The 22122-nt window shown below is 37.5% G+C and overlaps 2 protein-coding genes across 2 annotated transcripts in view; both read left to right on the top strand.

Moving 5' to 3' along the window:
- Positions 1-944: 944 nt before the first annotated feature.
- Positions 945-3150, top strand: LOC122842687. Its single transcript, XM_044136776.1, has 5 exons — positions 945-996; positions 1075-1301; positions 1677-1848; positions 1923-2050; positions 2203-3150. Exons 2-5 carry the CDS (start codon positions 1200-1202, stop codon positions 2443-2445), a joined length of 645 nt encoding a protein of 214 aa, XP_043992711.1. The 5' UTR covers positions 945-996; positions 1075-1199; the 3' UTR covers positions 2446-3150.
- Positions 3151-9070: 5920 nt separating this feature from the next.
- insyn2ab (inhibitory synaptic factor 2Ab) overlaps positions 9071-22122 on the top strand; it is a 31181-nt gene continuing 18129 nt past the window's right edge. Inside the window, exons 1-2 of the mRNA XM_044136774.1 lie at positions 9071-9332; positions 18214-19378. Coding sequence (XP_043992709.1) covers positions 18219-19378 — 1160 coding nt within the window. The 5' untranslated portion in view covers positions 9071-9332; positions 18214-18218. The remainder of the gene's footprint in view (positions 9333-18213; positions 19379-22122) is intronic.

Genomic DNA, 22122 nt, shown 5'->3' with positions numbered 1-22122 from the left:
GAAGAAAGAAGAAAGCACCAGTTTTTGAAGTTCGTGAGGCGGCTATTTCCATTTTGGATTCTGAACGAACGGAGTTTTGCTACAGAAAAGGTAAGTAACTTTTAACAATCTGGTGTTGGTAACGTATTTTGATATTAATTGTGATGAAGAACGATAATATAGCTTCTGTTGCTATCCACTAAATATGTTCGCAACTATTATGCGGGAGTACTAGAGTAGCAAATGGTTTTGGCACCATGACTTAGTTTGTTCGTGGTGAAAAACCCTTCCGTGTCTCCTAATTTTTATACCCGTTTTATTCCGTTGTTCACTTTCAGGGTAGCGGGAGAAAGCGGTATTGTGTTAGAACGAGAGCCGAGGGATAGCCCTATGCTAGACAAGTTGTCCACCTCGAAATATTAGCTGTTTTTTTTCCCGAAGGCTTTCAAGGTAAGAACACGTAACTGTTGTAAATTTTAATAGTATTAATCACTTTGCCTTTTGCCAAAGGCCCAGATTCCGTGGGTACTTCGGGGTCGTAGCACCCACCGAGTCATGTTAGCATGGTTAGCATCATGGATGTAGCAGCTAATAGGCGGCATATTGCTTGTATTGATTATGTTCAAGTGTATCGGGAATATAAACTCAGTTTTCAAATGGCATTATCTTTGAATAATATTTATTAACTATTAAACTATGTCTGTCATGGTTGTTTATTTTGTTATTCTTTTTCCAGCAGAAAAGTGTCAGAGTGATGTATGCTCAGGGATCGTTGCCCTATTTCCCTATCTGGAGGACCCGTTTTCAAAACATGGATATGTGAGTAAAACGGTTTTAGCAACATTAAGCATATATATTTACCTTCAAAGATGTTTAGGGAATGGTAAGTCTGCTTGTATTTATTGACAGGAGCATTACTATGATCCAGAGATTCAGGATACCTTGCTTGGCGTTTAAAAACTATTCAAAGAAAAACTGCAGAGGAAAGGGGTGCCTCAGGTAGCAAATCTCCCAAAAGTAAGTTTTCTCAATATTGAGTATATATGTAAAGTAATGTAAAATCTGTGGCTGGGAGTTAGAAACTTTCTTTTTAAGGTGGTGGACCAGGCCATGGTCAATCCAGGGTTTTCACTGCTGACAAAGTGCTGTCAGATGAGGAAGTGGAAGCAGCTATTGCTGTTTTGAAACACTCTGCTGATGATGACACTGTCCGTGAGAAGATGAAGGCTACCTTCCATTACCGTCATTCAATGGTCAATGATGAAAAGAAAGCAGCAGATGTCTTCTCTGTCTTTCCAAGATTTCTGGAGACACCAGGACTGGTAAGACAGTTTTATCTCTTACACTACTAAAATACTTAGTGGCAACAGTCATAGGAGTTTGTCCTGTAACTTGTGTATCACCAGTTTGAACCCCAACTCTTTCTAAATTGTTATGTCCTTGGGAAAGACACTTGACCTGCCTTGCCTGCTGGTGGTGTTCAGAAGGCTTGGTGGCACAAGCCCATGGCAGCATTGCTTATGTCAGTCTTCCCTTGTGCAACTGTGGCTACAATGTAGCTCACCACCATCAGCATGTAAATGACTAAATGTGGTGTAAATCACTTTGGAGTCCTCTGGACTTCATAAAGCACTGTGCAAGTACAGGCCATTTACTGTCTTATTACTGTGTGAAATTCTTTTTTTTATGCATTTCAGATAGAACAAGATTTCAGACTCCTGTTTGGCGAAGGCACTGCCGATAAAGTTTTGGAGAAGTGGCCCACCAGTCTCAAATCCAAGGTTATAAAGGAAAGCCATGGCCTGGTACCCACCACTGAGCTTTTGGATTTATTGCGGAATGCAGAGTTGGCTGCTGAAGCTGAGAACGGTATGTTGGTCTTCTAGGTAATTATGACAAATTCATATGTTTGATGATAGTAACATGAAGCTGTTGGTCTATAGGTTGGGATAGTGACATGTCTGCTATTTTGCTTCTGCTGCATCTGCTACCACCATCTGCACAAGGACGAAAGAGGCCGAGTAAGATGTCTGCATCTCAAGCAGTGGATCACCTCATCAGATTTCTAAAGGTACTGCTTAACAGTTGCTTAAAGATAAAAAAAAAAAAGCAGAATTCAGTCTCTTCATTTTTACAATTCAAAATTTTATTCTGTCTGATCTTCATTCAGAAATTTGTCACTAAATACTTTTGTCATGTTTTTATTTTTTTTTTTTTATATAGGTTGGAACCAGTGTGCAGCAGCATCTTGACAAAATCACCCATCGTACCCAGCCCTACCTCCTTGGCCAGGGATCCATCCAAAGCAGTATTCACCCATTCTTCATTGTGATTGACAACTATGCTATTCCATGTAAGGCAACATGTTCAGTTGGAGCTCTTGATGAGCTCTTTAAGACCCATTATGTGTTTGGTACGTCATACAGTGCTCCCTTGACCAACTTATTGATTTATTTATTTATTTGAAATGCCTGTCTTTTACCAGATCAAGTCTGTGTTCATAGTTAAAGACAAATTGTTGCTGCTTACATTGCCTTTATGTACAGTATCTTTTCATGAACATTTTCATGCTTATGAAGTTACTAAAATGATGCAAGGTTTTGTTGTGTTTGATGTCAACCATCTATGTTATCCGAAGCCCTTTGACATACAAATGTCATATGAAGCAAATGACACTGCTCTTTTTGTTTGTCCCGTATTGCTATCTTTGGTGAACATTGTTTTGAAGATGGTTAAACTGACACTGTTACAGTAATTATGTCACTGGATCATAAAGTTGAATAAATGTTGTCACTGTGAACTTAAAACTTTGTGTTTATTGTGATTGGTAGATTTTATAAAAGCCATACAATGCTAAAATTTAGCATTATATAGTATATGTGTAAAAAAAAACTAGAAAGGAAAAAACAACAACACAATAAAGTGTAAATTTGTAAGTAAATTTAGTGTAAAATTAACTCCATAAAATAACAATATTACTCTGAAGAGTGTAAACAAACAATAGTGTTAAATAATTTGACTCACTGACTTGTTGATTTTGACACTAAAATGAGTAAAATTAACTCTGAAAATTTGACACTGGCTATAGAGTACATTTTACACTATTTTCGAGTGGGACCAAATGTTATCTGAAACGGAGTTAAATTCAACTCTATAGGTGTTAAATTGACACTTCGTTTTTTACTGTGTACATCTACTTTTGACATAGATACTGTTTGTGTCAAACTATAATTTAGATTACATTTTTTTTTTTTTTTTCAATGGGTGATCTTCATAATTAAACTTGAGACACACATACTGTTCAGGGTCAAATTGACCAGATAATTAATATCAAGATAAATGAGTAAGGCAGAGAGGCAACAAAACAGGAGGGTTAAAAAAATAAAGTGTAATATAAAAAATTTACCAAAGATCAATTTCAAGGAAATTATTACTTTTTTGTGTCCAGTTTTTTTTTTTTTAGTGGACATAAACAATATAAATTCCATTTTTTAAGTCCAAATGAGTAAATGAGTAGGTTGTCGTCACTGATCCTTAATTTCTGAGAAATAAAAAAACACCATTGCACAAATATTGATTAAAATGGTTAGTATTGGAGTCAATAATCAGATACAAAAATGTTTTGGAGGAATTTTTTGGTTTCTGACACTATTGCATGTTTAAACACTCCCCGGGTCAAATTGACCCACGAACATTATTGCTGTACCTCAGAAACGAACATAAAAGGAGGGTTAAAATACTTTTCAAGAACAAAAATGTCAGTCTGCCTTTATAGTGCCACATTTAAGTGAAGAGAGTGGCTTGCGTTAATAGGCTTTATCCTAAGGGCACATCTTTAGAAAGTGTCATGGCAATTTATTCAACAGTTATTACTGTCTGCAGTGGTGGACCAACTGTGGCACTGCTATGCCATTGGCCACCCCAGCAGCATGACTAAAATCTGCCATCTGTTGTAATGTCATCAGATACAATCAATATGCTCCACATCTTTGAAGCAAAAGAGCAGGTTTAGGCAGTTCTGTTTCCTGCAGGCGCCGCACAAAGTTTTCTCCTTTTTCCAGCAGGTGCCCTGGGAATAGGATAAAACCCTTGTTTATTCATGTTTGTGGCTAAATCCAGCTATCATCCCTATGTGTCTCCTGCATACAGTGGGAAATTCTTCATGAATAATTTAGATAAAAGATAAAAATGTATGTTTTCAACGTTGACTGTTTCATATGCTAATGCTGAGTTATTTTTCTTTTTTTTTTTTTACTTGGGGATCATGTGTGGATCTGAGAAAGCGTTTGGCAGAGTACACTTTCCTTACCCTTGAGATGTTTGAGAACTCAGTAGAGACCCAAAATATTACCAGAAAAGAAAGGGAACAGTGTTTGTTTCTGAAACCTAGCATTTTCCATGAGTCTTTTAAATGCAGTATCTGCTGTTTTCTTGCTTGCACATTTACACCTCGTTGAGGCACTTTGAATCTGTCTGCAGTGGCTCAGAGGCTCAAGTTGTCCTCTGGGATCCAACTGTAATGAACGACTAAGCTGACAGTCATCGGCAAGAAGTAGGACTGTTTTTTTGCATAAATCTGGACACTCCCCTCACAGACCTTGGCAGGTCAATAAAGAGCGTAGTTGAGAAGGGATTGTGGAAAGTGAAGGGGAGAGGGAGGATTTTTGCACTTGTCAAATCAGTGTTGTTCCACTCATTAAGCACATAGAGATTTAACTGGTGTTGTGACTGGGGATCGGGGGTTGAGTTTTTTTTGGCAGGGGGAATTTCCATGCATGCTGTGGGAGCAGTGAGAAGCTTGACATCAGTCTATGAACAGGCGGAGCTGGGAGAAAAACAGACAATCAAATCAATAAGGTAGCAGTCAGCAAATCTCTGTTCTGGCTTTGGTTCTCAACCCCTTTTAGAAGGAAAACAACACATTTTTGGAACTCAAATTGTTGACCCTGAATAAGAGAAAACCTCTCCCTTTATTCTAAAATGTTCATTAAGATAGAGAAGTAGTTCTCAAAGTTAGGATGGGGGTTTGCAAGTGGGGGCTCGTCCAGAGGGGCGAGGGTTCTTCAGAGCCTCTTCTGAAATGAGCCTACATACTAAATGTGACAATAAGTATTTACTTTTCATCATTTTTATGTCTTGCTAGATTCCTCTCACAATGAGCAGTCTCACAAGTACTTTCCAGGTCTGAATACGTATGGAAATAGAAAAAGAAAAATAGTAAAGTATTTATATTTACAGAACCTATTACCCGTGCCTATAATTGTCATATAGTATTAACCCTAAAAGTTGATGGTAAATACTATAGAACAATATAGTTTTCTGAAAAGAAAATTCCAATGTGAGAGGCTCATCTCAAAAAAAAGACAAACATTTTAATGATAGTCAACTGCTGACTCTTTAGCTAAAGTTAGCAAGATTGTGCCAGTTCTGCACATTAAAAGGCTTATACTTGTACTTTGTCTAGTCTGCAGTCCATTATTATCATTTGTCTGCATGATTTTAATGGTAATGATTATTAGGGGGGAATTTGTTACATTCACTGCATTCATTGTTGGCCAAAGCTTTTCTGATAGCTCCATAAGAGGGGCGACTTTGTCTTGGTAGTATTACTAAAATATTTTTAATATGAGAGGACATTAATTTGCCCTAAAACTTCAAAATCTTTCAGCTCACCAGTTCATTTTCTTGTATTTTTCTACATCCCACACTCAGATCACCTCAAGCTGTCTGGATTTAATGTGCTTCCTCACGTATCGACTTGCTTCAGTGGTCTTGCAGTTAACGCTGTGCATCAGCATTGATAGTGGAAACATTGGAGAAAGACCTTAATGTAGGCTAAATAGATATGAGGAAAGCAGGGGTGAGCCAGCTGAAATAAATGGGAAATTGTGACAATATTTTGCCTTTGTGTTAACTAAAACCAAATATTGGGATACAATTTAATGGAGCTATAAGCTACCATGGTGAAAAAAAATCCAGCAAGACCTGACAATGGAAGTGAATTGCTGAGTCATTCTCTGTGATGAAGCTTATTCACAAATCCCAAGGTTGTTAACATTGTTTTTACTTACTGAATTCTTTTTTTTTTACTTTGGGCTGAGTAAAAATGTACTCCACTAAATGTTATGCTCATGTTTTTCTCAGTGCTATGGTTCTATATGGAAACCCCAAAAATTAAGCTAAATATCAGTTTCAATTTTTGAACAACACGGGGCTGAGGTACACGGAAACAATACAGTGAAAGTCACTTCTACAAAAGATAGCTTGTGTGATGTGTCAGCTACTCAACAATAGACTTTAGTCTGGAAGGCTGCAAAATAAAATGGAAATATCTTTTATTGTCCCACAAAGGGGATATTTCTGTGCAGCTGCAGCGAAGTGACAGAAAATTAAAGCAGGAAGACTCACAAAGATAGAACATAGCATGTACAAAAACACAAAATTAACCGTAAGCACATTTACAGAATAGCATAATAATGCTTCAGTTGCTATGTTATTTCAGCGAAACAACAATTTTAAGCAAAGAAAAAAAAATGTGTCAAGAAGTGAGACTTTCAGTTGTTTCCACTGCTGCCTTTTTTAACACAGTCACTAGACATCTTGCTAGTATAGGTATCTTCATAACCCATATTGACACATGTCCAAACATTATGGTTGTTGTACATTTTAGATTTAAAGAACTTTTGGCGCTGTTTCATGTTCAAAGCAGAAATGCAAAAAATAAATAAATAAAAAATAAAAAATAAAAAAGCTAATCATCCTGTCAAAAGTTGCAAAAGAGTGATAATGCCACAACAGTAGATCCAGACTTACAAATTCTATGCATAAGTCATGGTCACCCCCAAAGGAAAGCACTGTAGTTAAAGTAATGTCCAGCTTGAATGGGGTCTCATAAAATTGCTAATAAACTTTCTGGTGCAGCAGAAAATGAAGAGGGACCAGAAGAGCCATCACCTTGTATATCTAACAGACAGGCACCCAATTAATTAAAACCTTTCCGTTCTCAACAACTGTCTTTAAATTAAATCATGCTACTGATGGACTATAACTAGAGACATTTGCTAAGTATGACTTAGATTATTTATGTTAGCTGAACACAATATATGTGATGGTTTTGCCTTTGCCTTTCACATTTTAAAATTAAATATTATGGCATTATGAAAATATTTAGTGGCTGTCCAAACAAATGTAGTTGTTTTGTATTTTGGACATATTTAACATCTATCTCTTGTACAAACTGGGAAAAAATACTTGCAAGTTCTGAAGCATATTTTTAAAAAGATTATACATCAACTGGATATCTCAAAACGGATTCTCTGATACATACCGTTCTGCTTTTAAGATAAACCACAGTACAGCAACAGCCTTTGTTAAAGTTACAAGTGATTCAAAAGTTTCCCTGGACAACTAGAAACCTTTGCATCTCAATCTCCATGACCTCAGGTGTCTTAAGCAATATAAAGTATTAAAGGGTGATATTCTCAACTAGTTGTCTTCATATATTGCTAGTAGAATTTCAGATGTGATCAAATCATTATGGAGGATTTAATCACATACATGTTTGGTCTGTGTCTGTCGTATATGTTCTAATTTTGCTTTGCTACTAGACAGAAAAGTATACCCTCCTCTTTATATGCTGGTGATATACAGTTGTACATTTCTTTTTCTGCTGCTAAAGTTAACTTCATATGTAATCTTGTGAACTACCTTACTAAAGTGAAATACTGATTGCCCAGTGTTTTGAAGATACATCAACACATAAGCAGAAATTATTCTTTTCAATGTGGATGACTTGGCCCATTTTTTTTTTTTTTTATCTTCAGATGAATCCATGAAAATCCATAAATTAGGCATGCTTTTAGTTCTGGAAGGCTGGATTATAGAAATGCACGTTTTCTTGAATTATCAAAAAATTGTTTGAATAACCAGAATCCTGGTGCTTGCTCTTTAACCAACATAAAAAAATAAAAAAAAAACATGTGAACATATTACTCCCATCTAAAAATCTTTCCTTTGGCTTCAAATTAAGCAAAAATTTTAAAAATACCTGTTTATGTTTAGGAAGTTTTACATATTAATTCCTACACACCTGAGATCCACAGGCACATCTCTTTTCCAAAGTTTTATCGAGATTCATGTCCTTTCTCTGCTTTGGGGGGAAATTATCTCGATATGATCTTTTGTTTAATCTACAAAAGTCGCAGTTGTTTTGATATTTTTTTTAACACTCACAAAATACAGTCCATTATATGAAAAGGACTATAAAAAAGGCTGACTGGTCAAACGTTAGATTTAATGAAAAACTAAGCGAGAAACAAAAAATCGCCTCGTTTCCCTACTTCTTCTCCCTTTGCCTTTTTCTTTCTCTTTTACAATTCCCTTTATTCAATCTCGTCATTTCATTCTCTGTTCTGTCTCATCTTCTCATTAACACTTCTGCCCTGCTGGCGCTTTTGTCTCCTCTCTCTCTTCCTTCTATGAAGCGGCAATGCGACCCTTTTCTTTTGCTCAGTTCATCCCCCCACATCCTCATCACTTCTAATAAACAATGTGTCAGATGTACTAAAGTAACAGGAGGGCAGAAGACATCCAATTAAAAACACAATGCATTATTATTTCTCAGCTCCCCCTCTCTGCCATTTCCCGAAGCCCTTCAGATTATATAACAGCTCGGTGTCAGGGGAGCCAGCCTGTGGAGGACAAGTTGAGGGGGTCTTCGCCGACGATGCGGCTCACCAACTCCGGACTTTCCCCAGCAGCTTGCGTACCAACCCCTCCCTGCTCCACCTCCTCCTCCTTCCCCTTCCACCCACCCACAAGCCCACCCCTCTCTCTGCTCTGCCCACATACACACACACACACACACACACACGCACGCACACGCCATACATGCACTGAATCCTGAGTGCACAGGGATTGCAGCAACAGCAGCAATGTGAGATGGAGATCTCCGCTGTGTGTGTGAGTGCCTGTTCCTGGTGAGTGCGGGGATGAGAGTGGATGAGTGTCAGTGATGCTTGAATAAGGTGTTTGAGGGAGAGCAGAGGGGGAGGAGGAGATTGGAGTAAAAAGGCAAGAGGAAGAAAGGGGGGGATATATCACTGTGCATTGGAGACGATGTCTGTCTGCTTTCCCCCCTCTCCCATCTCGATAACCTGAATCTTTGCCGGATGTGCTACAACTACTCCAGCTGTCACTGCACTGGCTGCCTCTCTCTCGGTCCTCCCCTGCCCTGCGAATACTGCTCCAGAGGCTGGACGGCACCCTGGCACCCGGCAAATTCATGGATGAGCAACGGATCTACAGGGGATCTGAGCTTCCTTGTCCTTTTCACCTTTGATCTGTTTTCCAAGGTAAGACACTTTCTTGCATGCGTTTTTGGGAGTTGCACACATATTCTTGTGCACTGCAGTAAGAGTTATTTGCTCTGACTACTAAAATTGCAACTAGATGAAAGTGTAAAGAAGAAACATCCACAATAATTTAACAGATTTCTTTTAAACTCAATTTTTATGACAAATCTTGTTGAGATAGAGAAGAGGAATGCTTGCCGAAAGACATTTGAAGATTAAACAGATACTCTCAAAAAACAAAGACAGGTATAGATTTTCCTTCACAGCCAAATGAGGAAAAATGATGAGTGGCAGAGTCATTTGACTTTGATTAATATCAACTCAACATGATGCATGTCTTTGTAGCTGCTGACAGACCTGCAGCGTCTGAGGCAAAGGCTGATTATCGAGATTGGTATACTTGTGGATTGCCAGGGCTTGATAGAGAAGAATATTGATGGGAGCTCACTAATAGACTATTGTGTATTCAACTGTAGCAGACAGAGAATCTACTGTAGGAGAAACCCTCCACCTGATTTCTTTCTTTTTTTTTTTTACATCAAGTTCTGTGAACTACAGAAATCTCCTGATGTGATTTTTGAGCTCAAATGTGATGAAAGCTAGTTTCAGACTTATCATGGCTAACATGTTTGATCTGGAGGACTCTAGGGTAAAGCATTACACACAAGGCTGCACTTGTCTTTGGTCTCAGCTGTTGCCTCCACCCAAAGCCCCTCTCCTTTTTGCAGGTCATTCATTTACTACCTAATATTGTGCACTCTCCTGTTCAGAATTATGTGGTTAGTATGAGCTTGCTAAATGTGCATTCATCTGAATGTACACAACTAAGAATACATTTAAATATATCAGTTAATAGCTCTTTGCTTTACTTATCCATGACCTCCTTAAAGGTGGTACTTTATAGGGAGGAGAGGGGGGAATCATTTCCCATATCTACATTTTGAGCCGACTGTCCTAAAGGATCTATTTCACAGTCTGTGCTCTCATTCAAGACTAAGGAGATTGAAGCTTATTTCATCCCAGACCCCCCGTAATGGATACTGCAACTCAGAGATAAATGTTTAAAGCTAATAAAGTCATAAAGCAAACTTTCACAGGTCTTGCTTGCAGCCCAGATAGATACATATAGCTCTAAGCAACAGCTGGAATGAAGATGATGTGCATGTCTTCTCTTAAAGCTACAGTTGGCACTGCTTTGAACCGAGTATGTAGGGGAAATATATCACTGCAACGGGCGCAATCTAATTGCTGCACGAACCCCACACTGGAGCAACCACGCAAAACGTAGTACATGCTGATCATGTACAAGAGAAGAAGGGGATACGATGCACTCCGTCATCAGATTCCTTAAATTGCCAGTCCGGTGAAAGGTTGGTGTAATGTCACTGAAATTAATGCAACAAAGTAAGATAAAGATTCCCTCTGCAAAGACTAGTCAGTGCACAGCAGAATGCATATTAGATGATTCGCATAAGGACAAAGAAGCATTCTCCATTTGAATAAACAAATGTCTTAAAGCATTTTACCAAGACAATGAACTGAAACACTCAAGACAAAGTCGTGCTTTTGAGGCGTTCAGCATGCTGTGAGAATATTAAGTTTTTGGCCACTATCGTTACTTAACCATTAATGAGAGAGGCTAGACAGTGCTATGTAAATATCCTAGTGATACAGTTCAGTATTTATTATGTTGATGCAACCAGACGGGAATACAAGCTGAACTAAGCAAAGCTGCATCAATTTCCTCTGGTTCGTGATGAGGAAAAAATCATGATTCAGCACTGTTGCAGGCTTGCTATTGCATTGAGAATTGATCCAGGCCAACACTAAATGTCCTCATAAATAGATATGTTTCTACAGCATTCTGGCCACAATAATGGATGACGTTGCTGTGGCTAAAGATGCTTTATCACCCTAAGCACACACACACATTCAGCACTGCAGTTTGAAGAACTGAGGGGCAATTGGAGCAGACAACATGGTCTGTCAGGGTACATGAGGAGATTTCAGAGGATTACTTTTGCAATTTTAGACTCAATGCATTATTCATAATCCTTTGGATAGCTGGGGCCAAATCAGGGAAGGACCTCAGGTCATTAGCAGAGATCGCTTGCTGTGAGGAGGAGGAGAAAAGAAGGCATCTGAGGAGGAAAAAAGGAAATTCTCTTTAAACAGTCTGACTACATCCACGTATCATAATAGTCTCTCACGCTCTCGCTGTATCTGACTTCCAACAATATTAAGTCATTAAGGGGCTTTCCTCCATTTCTTTTTTTTTTTCTTTTTTTTTGTTGAACTGTCGTTTAGCTTCTTTACGTGTGACATGGGTGCATAAGGAAATCACACGTGCTCAAAGAAGACTTCCTGCAAATGTGATTTCCTTTTCACTGGTGTGAGATTGGAGTTTCTGAGTGTGAAATAGTATAATCTCCTGTGAATCAGCCTTGAACATTTTTTTTTTTTTAAATCTGTGTAACCACTTCAACAAGCAACTTGACAAATCAAAGTGCATAGCAAGCAACCATCCCATGGCAACAAAATTCATCTGCTCTGGATTTCAAAACCACTCTATGTAAAGTCATGGGGTACCATAGTGTTGTTTTTTTTTTTTTTTTTTTTTATGAGCATGATCTGGTTCATTTATGTACATACATGCCTTTTCTGGCTTTAAAGTATTGCAGTTCCTGAAGTATGGCTACAATTGAGACTAACAGTTGGCTTCTAATATTGAGTTGTGGACAAGTAATCATAAGTCTTAAAATATTTTCATATTTTGTTGCATCAGAACCACAATAGGTTATGCATATATTGTGATCTTTCGTAACAGAGCAACATAAAATTGTGCATAATTGCTAAATTACACATGTGAATCAATCCTTTTTAGAACCACCCGTCACTGCAGGTCTTTTAAAGTATGCTTTCAATTGCTTTACACATTTAAATAATTTTTTATTTTCAAAATGCCTCACGCTTAGTCAGTTTGGAAAAGGAGTGGCTGTGAGCATCAAATTTGAAGTGCTGTGCTAGAAGAAGTCATGTCTCAGCTAAGATTAGCAATAAATAACTGCTTAGGGTAATTATTTATAAAACTAGTAAATTAAATTGAAATTACTATGTCGGGGCACCATGAAGAAAACAATAGCCAAAACTGGTTCAGTTGTCAGTTGTTGTTTATGATTAACTATTTGATAAGGCTTAATTTTTAAAACATGAAAGATACAACACATATATGTACCGACGACGTTTCTTCTTTATTTAAGTTTATTAAAAAGATAATTCAACCGTTTGTTGAACAAAGTCATTAAGCTAGTGAGAAAATAAAATAAAAATTATTATGCTAAAACCTCTAAGTGGAAATAAAACATCTAACATCTAAAAACATAACTTGTATAATGATGTAATTATGTCACACTTCACTATGAATGGCATATATGGAGGGATCAGATTTTGTTTATGAGGAATGTGGAGTAGCTTTATTTATTATAACTAATTAACCTTCATTTACACCAAAAATATGTTGTGTATTCTTCACACAACACCAGAAATATGTAATCAGTGAAACATAAAATAACCCAAAGAATAATTTATAGGAATATCACAGGGTGCTATAAATATGTATGCTTAAAGCCCATAGTATTGTATTAAAGAGCTTTGTTGCTGAGGCCAATTAGTTCTAGATTAATTTTAGAATGTACATTGACCAGAGATCAATCTTACAGCTCTATAGTTTCCTGACAAACTACAGAGAGGGTTTATGTGCTTCCTGTCAATAATTCAACAATTGACACTTTAATTAAGGCCAGATGTTTGTGGCGTTAGCCTGGTAAAAACCAGTTCCTTGTTCTATACTGTGTTTCGTACAAATGCTCTGAACTCTCAGCTACTGAGAAACGGCTGGTTGGACTCTGTTAAGGTTTTAAATTTTACCCTGTGGCTAACGTTTAGCCATGACATATCTAATGCACCAGTTCGACGCTATGAAACTTGCTGGAAATTGCTTGCGAGGTAAACAACCATCCCACACTGCGAAGCGAGAGGTGCTAAACTGAACCATTAATGTTAATTCAGTATTTGGAAGAATGGCCAACATAATAGCCAGGCTAATGGAGTGTGCAAAAACTGTGCTGTTCATAGATTCTCCCACATAAGCTGTGGATCTCTGCAGCTCCTCCAGAGAAATTATGTGTCTTGTGGTTGCTTCTCTTATTATTGGTGTCTCAGCTGGACCTGGTATAGATGGACACCAATGCATCTGTAGGTTTGCAGTTGGTCCAAATTTATTACATTTTGACATGGTGGATTAAAGTGTGCTTTGTAGTACGTTCAAAGCTTAGGACGATCTCACACTGCTTTCAACTTCCCAACTGAACCGTCTGGTTTTTTTCTTTGGTCTCATTTCTGATCTTCACACTGAGATATTCACTGAACAGCTCTATTTCTATTTAGAGTAACTTACCTGAAGGCAACTGGCTGAATAAAAAATTTTCAAGGTAATCAAAGAAAAGGAAAACAAATACATATGCATGCCACACAATTGAGATTGTTATTTACAAAACACATTGGAACCTATGTAGCACTTTTCATTCGCTTCAGAGTTTTTTATTGGTCCATAACAAAAAATCCCAGTAGCATAAGTTTTGTGGTTGTCAAATGATAAAATGTAAAAATAATTTTTGGAAACACCAGTGTTCTTTCAAGACATTATGTATACGGTGCCTTCAAAAGTACGAGCTAAGAGTTGGGTTGGCAGGGGCAGATTGCACCGTGATCCACAAGGCAGGAGTCGTGCAAAACTTACAGTCCCCTGCCTTTTGTTATCTGCTCCGGTTCTGCTTCTGTGTGTGTTTATGTCTCGTGTGAGCGGGCGCGCCTTAAGATGCCGGGAAAGGTGTCTCTTTGAAAAGGTGAATACAAGGCCCACAACACCAACACTTCCTTTTAGTTTCTTCCCTCTCGTAGTCAGAGCTGCCATATGAAAAAAAAAGAAAGCAAAAACACCCACACATGAATGCAAAAACAAACAGAGTTGCAAAGAACAAAGTCAGTTTGGTTGGACAACATCAAAGAGCGCGCATCCTTTTAAAACAATCCTGACTAAGCTTTATTTTTGTAAATGTCCTACATATTAGAAATTAACATAATTGGCAATCTAGTCATCTTTTTATAACTTTCTAAGAGATGGTAAAATGGACAGTAAGGAAAACATCTCTTCGGTGTCAGTGTCTCATCAGAACAATCACATTGATGGATTTACAATGTCACGGGATGATAGAACATAATTACTTTCGGGGGAGCAGCAACCCCATGAATAGCTTGCTTTTGTGTGGTTATAAATGATTCATTGGGGTTTATTTATCGCGTGCTGTCTTGTCATATGAAAATGATTAACCAGCTCTTTCTGGTGTTTCCCTTCAACCATATCAGACATCATTTCATTTCCTCATGCTGCTTGATATATTTCTTGCACTTGAAATAGGAAATACTTCCTACCAGCTGAGTCAGAAATGTTTTATTTTATTTTATTTTTTTTAGGTATGGGTGACAGCATAAAAGACATAACTTATCAGAATTGTCTATGAGTGGCTTTTTGTAGCCGTTTTATGATACCAAATGTGTTGATGAGTTATCATTATCGCTCTGGAGTTCTACAACTTTTACTTTTGTTTGACCTTAATTTGCAACATGTTCCAACATTATATACAATCAGAAAAGTAAAACAACAGTACAAAAATTCCAAAATGTCTAAAATAATAATTGATTGTAACACTATGATCAAGCAAAAGCATGATATTTTTTACCCGCATATTAAGTTGCCCCCAAAGGAGCCAGACAGTTTAGTTTCCTTTTGGAGATGATTACATGCTAATGGTGCGGAGAAAGATAAAACTGCCTCCCCCTTATTTTGTACAGACTGAGGGAACACAGAGAGTGAAGATGTCTTGGGATCTGAGGCTGTGACTGATGTGTTTGGGTGACATAGGAAGATGAGTATGATGGCAACATACCAAGAATTGATTTGTAAATAAAAGTGTAGCAATGGAAACTGCATGTCAATAGACATGACAAAATAACTAAAGAATACAAAGTGCAATGATGAATAACATGTTTAGGTCCAATTAGTAAGCATAGTGCCTCATGCTAACTGCATTTTGAACTTTTTAGGATCTTTTCTGTTTGAGGAGTTTACCAAAGTGCTCAACTAACGTATTCATTACCTCTTTGATAATTCAGCTCAGTTTTCTTCATGATTCATTAATTGTAAAGACAACTGACTTACACAAGAGCTTTTTCTTGCTCCATGATGTAAGTGCTTTTGTCTAAAAGAATTGCAACAATAGGAGCTTGCGGTGCTGTCTTCAGGTCTCTTCCACTTGGCAGTCAGGTTGGCCTCAGCTGATCTTAACCTTGAAATCTGCATCTGGATCTGGAACATAATAGATGATAGTGACCCGCTATAGCTATTTATGTGGCCCTGAAAGCTGTAGAAGATCACAAAAATAAAACTTTAAGATAACAGTTTGTGGGCTTAATTTTCTTTTTAGTCAAATCAAATAATTTCTCATTTGTATAGTGCCACATCATATCAGTGTTCAATATTATTTAATTTTAAGAAGTACTAATTAAATACAGAGAAAGTTAAAGTATTTTAACAGTTTAATAGGCAGTTTTATTAATACATTCTTGAGGATAGCCATTATCGTGGTTTGGCCCAAAAGGAAAATGAGTTTGACACCAAAGATTGAGATTTGCTGGATTTTTTAGTGTTATATTTTATTTTGTTTTTTTGTAGAACTTAGCAATGTACTTTAGCACTGAAATGTAAACACATTCCTAGACGTTTAGCATAAACTAAAGTAACTTGTGTTTCGGGAAATAGATTCATGAATAATGCACTTCAGTTCTAGCTCTTTATCATGCTCCATTAACAGAGATATGAGCCTTTAAATATGTTACAATTTTTTGTAATAAATAAATAATGCTTTGGGTGCTGGGGAGTAGCTCTTTGTTGCTAAGTGTTTCTTCAGCTTTCTAATTGATCCGTATATGTTCTTTTGTATTATTATTATTTTTTTTAAACAGAAATTAAGGTCATTCCATTCATCCAGCTCCCTTTAAAATGTGGTCACTGAGCATGCACTGTTCATATTTTGTGTCTAGTTTTTGACCTCACCACTCCACTCAGCACAGCTGAGGTCCAGGGAGTGATGATAATAAATTTCCCCCCCGGGACTTTCAGCGCCTACAGGTGGATACAGATGGAGGAGCTCAACACCAGTTATTATTGTAGAGTGTAGCATGTGTGGGCCACAGCTGCTCCGAGGCCATTTCTTCTGCTGGCGGGTACCTCTAACCACAGGACGAATATATTATATAGTAAACACCTTTAGCTAGGAGGCTAAGCACCAAGCACCCTCCAGCCATTTCTTAGCAAAACACCTCGAACCACTATGGTGAATATAGCATTAGAACACTCTACGTAGCAGCTCACAAGGCATGAAAACGCTAAGAAGGTTTGTTGAAGCGCAAGTGGATGCTGGAGTAAAATAGGTGGCTGATTGTACTGTAGCACAGCGGAGAGAAATAATTCAGATACATCTAAGATATAAAAAGCAGCAAAGCAAAACGTCTTATGAGCTCCTAGATTTGAGTCTGAACATGTATCTAATGTGTATATATATTTTTTTTTCATGTCAATGTCAGAAATAATGGTGTACCAATTACTTCAGGATTTAATCTGAGAGATCAGATTTTACAGTGATCCAGCAGGGATCCCCAAAGACCACATCATCTTAGTCAGTACTGCTTCAGACATGTAAATACTGCTCTTTCACAACAGCATTAATAAGTAAAATAAATGTGTCACAGTGTAATAACATTACATTAATAACATTACTATGAATTAATGATACACTGAAGCACACATGTAGCTATACCTGCTCATATTGCATGTTATCTTAATAGCAAACGGATTTAGCAGTATTAGACAACTTTAACAGCAAACGCTCATCCTAACCCGAGTTGTGCAAAGGCGACTATAAACAGATTTTAAATGATGGCAGAACCAGCGCGGATGGCAGTGTAGGCAATTATTATTCCAGGAAGGTCTCGAAGCAAATCATCAAACGGTTGGCAAGAAAGCTACGTTGTGAGATGCCACTGCATGGGCAAAGGCTATAAGTGTTTGTGGAGTTGAGCAGAACAGAACAACAATGCCAGCGGTGAAGAGAAAACTCTTTTGTCTCTGTTTTGTGTTCCCATAAAAACATAGCGGAAAATAAAGATTATGTGGGTGATCAAATGTATTTAGGTTTAAGTCTTAGGTCAGACTGGCTTCTTTCCACAAGCAGCTCTATGTGATAGACCAACATAAATGCATGTATGGTTGGAAAAAAGGCAGATATCCACTTTTAAAAATGCTTTATAGATATATATTTTAAATGTGTGTCATGCATACGTATTATGTATGCTGTCTTTGCTGTTTTTTTTATTTTTATATCTTTTCATGAAAATACATCAAAATTTCTGGTTTCAGTAAGACAAGATGTGGAAAGGTTTTCAAAGTATTCATATTTTTTGATGTCATGTAAGCATCCAATACACAAAAATGTGATACATCTAGCAAAAAATTGCTGTGGTGTCAAAAGTCTGTTGTTTCCAAAAGACACCAAATTTTATAATTCAAAGAGACATATAAAAAGGAAACAAAATGAGGACAAACTCTGGTTTTACAGAGTTGGTCAGCTGTAAACTTCAAGGGTTCTTACTTAGTTTGTCTTTATTCCATCAAACCATAAACATAAATTCACTATTTCACAAAAAGATAAACATTTGCTTATGAAGTAACATGCAACACTCAAACTACTTTTTCTTCTTATTTCAGGAAATATGGTGAGCAAAGAGGACACCACATGCATTGTTTTGTCAAATTCAGATGATTCAGACTCAGAGGAGGGACCTTCACACACGTCGCACTCTGGACCAGATTCAAGCGGGCAAGAGGTGAAAAAGAGAAACAAAGCCTTACAAGTACGTTTCAAAGATATCTGTGAAGCTCAGAAAGAGCAGCGGGGAAGACATTCAAGGTCTATTTCCTGCAAGGTAACGCATAGAAAGTACATGACCATGCCGGCTAGGCGCTCAATTCCAAATGTAACCAGGAGCACTGGTGTCCAGACCTCACCAGACCTCACTAAGCGATACAAAACATTTCCTTTCGAGAGGAAAAAAGGACACACATTTAAACATACAGCCATGGTAGAAGATTACAGACGACAAAACAATGGTTTTTTGAGTGACATAAAGACAGGGGGAGACGATGGGGAGCAGGTTGGAGAATCCTCCAAGTATAAGGGTAAGATTATAGGACAGACAAAAGCCCTGCTTCATCACATGGATGACAGCAGCAGCACAGAGGATTTGCTGTCGAGTGCCAACTGTGTGGATGGATCTTCATATCCAGACTCCTCACGTTTTACAGAAGAGGGACATTCGAGTGAGCAATCTTCTAAAAATGAACCAGAGTACCAAGTGTGTGGGAAGTGGACTAAACATAAAGGATTACTCAAAGACAACACTGACCCTGGTTCATCCTCAAAGCGCCAGCTGGGGGGCTCTGAGTTCTCAGAACACAAGCCAAAGAGCACTGGCCCTGTAGCGTGGAACTCTTTGACACAAGTGGAGGCCATAGGTAGTCCCTCGGTGAGCTGTAAACGGAAAAAGGGTGCACAGCTAAATGAGCGGCAGTCTCAGACTTTTCCTCATAGTGTTAAATGCTCTGTGCAGTCGCAAGGGCAGTGTCGGACGAGGCATGCGTCAGCCTCCTCTAAACTGCAGAGAACTGCTGAGGGGGATGAGAGCTTTCCACCAGGAGGCATACAAGCTCCAGGCTTGGGGAGCAGCCAGCAGATAATACCCTTATCTGGAGACAAGGATATGAAAGCACAGCTGCAGGCCATGGAGAATCTCATCAGCTCAAGCCAGGAGACCATCAAGGTTCTTCTTGGAGTTATTCAGGAGTTGGAGAAAGGAGAAGCACAGAGGGAAGGGTAAGTATAGTGCAATTAATTCTGAAATTTTATACAAAAGCAGCAAAGTACTGATTAAATTAAGTTTATGTTAATTCTGTGCAACGCACATGGAATTTTTAAAGCAGGATCATACTAAAATGTTAAGAATTTGCTAATTATTTCTTATTGTCATGCATCACTGGAAATAAACATGATGCCTCCAAGTAATTTCTGGTATCAAGGCACAGAAAAGCATCAATCAAGACTTTCACAAGGGCACAAAACTCAACTGGGAAGCTTGGAAATGACACACTATTTTCTCATCATGACTAATAACGGCATAAACTAACTAAATTAGAAATTGTTTCAGAAGACAAAAATAATTACGTCACTGACAACCTTTACAGAAAAATCCCAGCAATGTTGCATGTAGAAATCACATGAAAACCATGTGTAATGATTTGAGTCACTTTAAAAATCACATGTATAATTGTGGATTTGGAAGCAAAGAAGGCTTTTTGAAAATATTTTTGTATCATTGCATTGTGAAATGAAACCCTCTCCCTGTTATTCAAGTCTTTAGTTGTCTAGCTGCTCATTCTACTAAAGTTAACTTTTACTTATCTTCAGAATGATCTGTTTTACCTGTTTAATTTGCTACAAATTAAACATAAAACAAGATTTCTTGTTTTTTTGGCATTGTATTGAAGGATCTGCTCAAACTCAGCAGAGATTTTTGCCTGCAATCACCTGAATACCAATTCCAAAGACATCCCTCATGACTCGCACTCCTCCTATCCCTTGGTTCTTCATTCTTTAAATGAAAACATTCTAATAATAAGATATTTAAATATAAATGTCTTTATGGAAATGCAAGCTCAGCTTCTATTTCTTTTACTTTTGAATGTGCCCTTGAAAAGCCTCACTTTTCAAGGGCTAAAAGATGATTCCCTGTAGTAGTCCCTGCAGTCCCACAAAACAGTCGGGACACTTTACCCTGAAGAAGCGTAGGGTTTACTTGGGCACAATCCTAAGGTGAGAATCTATTTGCTGCATGAGGCTTGAAATAATAACTTTCAAAACTTCATTTTTAATAGCTTTTAAGTCAAAAGTTAAAACAACAAAAATCTTTGATCACTCATAGAAACTCAATGCTTGTGACTGCTGGATATAATGTGTGTTTGGGGTGCAGAAAAACACACAAAAAATGTGAAATGCTTCCTCAACCTTTTCTACTACTACTACTATTACAATTCCTTTATACTTTTATTCCTATCAATACTAGTAAAGTTGTGAAGTACAAATCCACTTTTAAGTCATAAACTTTAGCCAGCATACTTTATAAATTGCAACACATTTTATTCACATTTGCTCACAGTAATCATGACTGTGATGTTTCACATAGTTACATAATTTTTTACAACATAGGTGCATCTTATGTTATTTAATGTGTTTTTACTACCTTGTAAAGCTGCATTTGGATTTAAACCACATTACTAACGAATGTCACTCTGTTAGTTTCAAGGCGATATTAAATATTCTGAGCTACAGAAAAGACTTTGCATTAAAAGAAGGATCCCTCCTCTGTGGTCGGTTTTAAACCCTAAAAAAAGTAGCAATCAACATACATTTGTTTTTAACCTTACATGCAGGGATTTCTAGGGAAGCTAGATAAAAGAAACTGCACCACTCTCCAATTAACTGGTGACAGGTGAGAGTTTCAGAATTTGACTTTTTCTTTCCTTACTTGATTCCTGAGATTTGTGTTGTTCTGAATAATACTTAGATTTTTGTTGGTACTTCAGGTTCTTGCCTTTGTTTTTGCCTAAACCCACTTTGCTTTTTTAAATGTTCTTAGTTTTTAGTGTTGACTTCTTAGTCCTGATTCCCTGTCCTTTGGTCACACGTGTCCTGGATCATTGCATCGGTTTCTCATGTTTATAGTAGCTCACGTAAACTTCCATTTTTCCATTGTCCATTCATCAAGCGCGTATTGTAATAGCTTTTTGCCTTAACTAACTTCTTTTTGTCTGGGAAGATGTTAATTTGCCTTATTTTGTTGATTGTGCTTTCAGGGCATGCTCTTTTGTTTTTTTTTACCTGTCCTGTTTTTGGCACACAGACCTAAAGATCATTCCAAAGACTGTAGGCTTTCCTACAAAGAATACAGGCACTGCCCCAGAGAGAAACATAAACACAAAAGTCTAAAGGTTATACACTATGAAAACATTAGAATGAAACTCATTCCTTGAGAGCAAAAAGGTTAGACTGGTGAAATCAAAACAAAACAACAAAAAAAGAAAACAGCTGCATCCGCATTAATTCTTTTCAAAATCAAACATTTCCTGTGTAATGAAATGCTAAATGATTTAGTTTTTCTACAAATTACTGAATTAATATTTAGCTTCAGAACCATGTTCTATGAAAGAAGCTTTAAATCAGCTGCTCATAGAGTCAATCATCCTCTGGGATTTACAAACATGTATTCTGGACATGCACTATTGGACTACATTCCACAGGACCTCTGCATTTCTTGGTTTTGGCTCAGAAACAACGTGTTGAAGCCAGCCCTCAGGTTTTCTAATGGGTTAAAGTTCCAGAATTGGCCAGACCTCTTCATATCATTAAGTTGTCATGATGCTGTTCACTTATTGGTGCGTTTGGAGTTGTTGTCTTGTTGAAAGTGCCTTTTAAATGTAATTATCTCATCAGCATAAGAAAACATGACCTATTCAAGTATTTAGATGTAGTTAAATTGATTCATGAGTGCTAGTATACAACAA

The sequence above is a fragment of the Gambusia affinis genome, linkage group LG13 (genome assembly GCF_019740435.1).
Source record: "Gambusia affinis linkage group LG13, SWU_Gaff_1.0, whole genome shotgun sequence".
Taxonomy (NCBI): domain Eukaryota; kingdom Metazoa; phylum Chordata; class Actinopteri; order Cyprinodontiformes; family Poeciliidae; genus Gambusia; species Gambusia affinis.
This window is presented reverse-complemented; position numbering and strand designations above follow the sequence as displayed.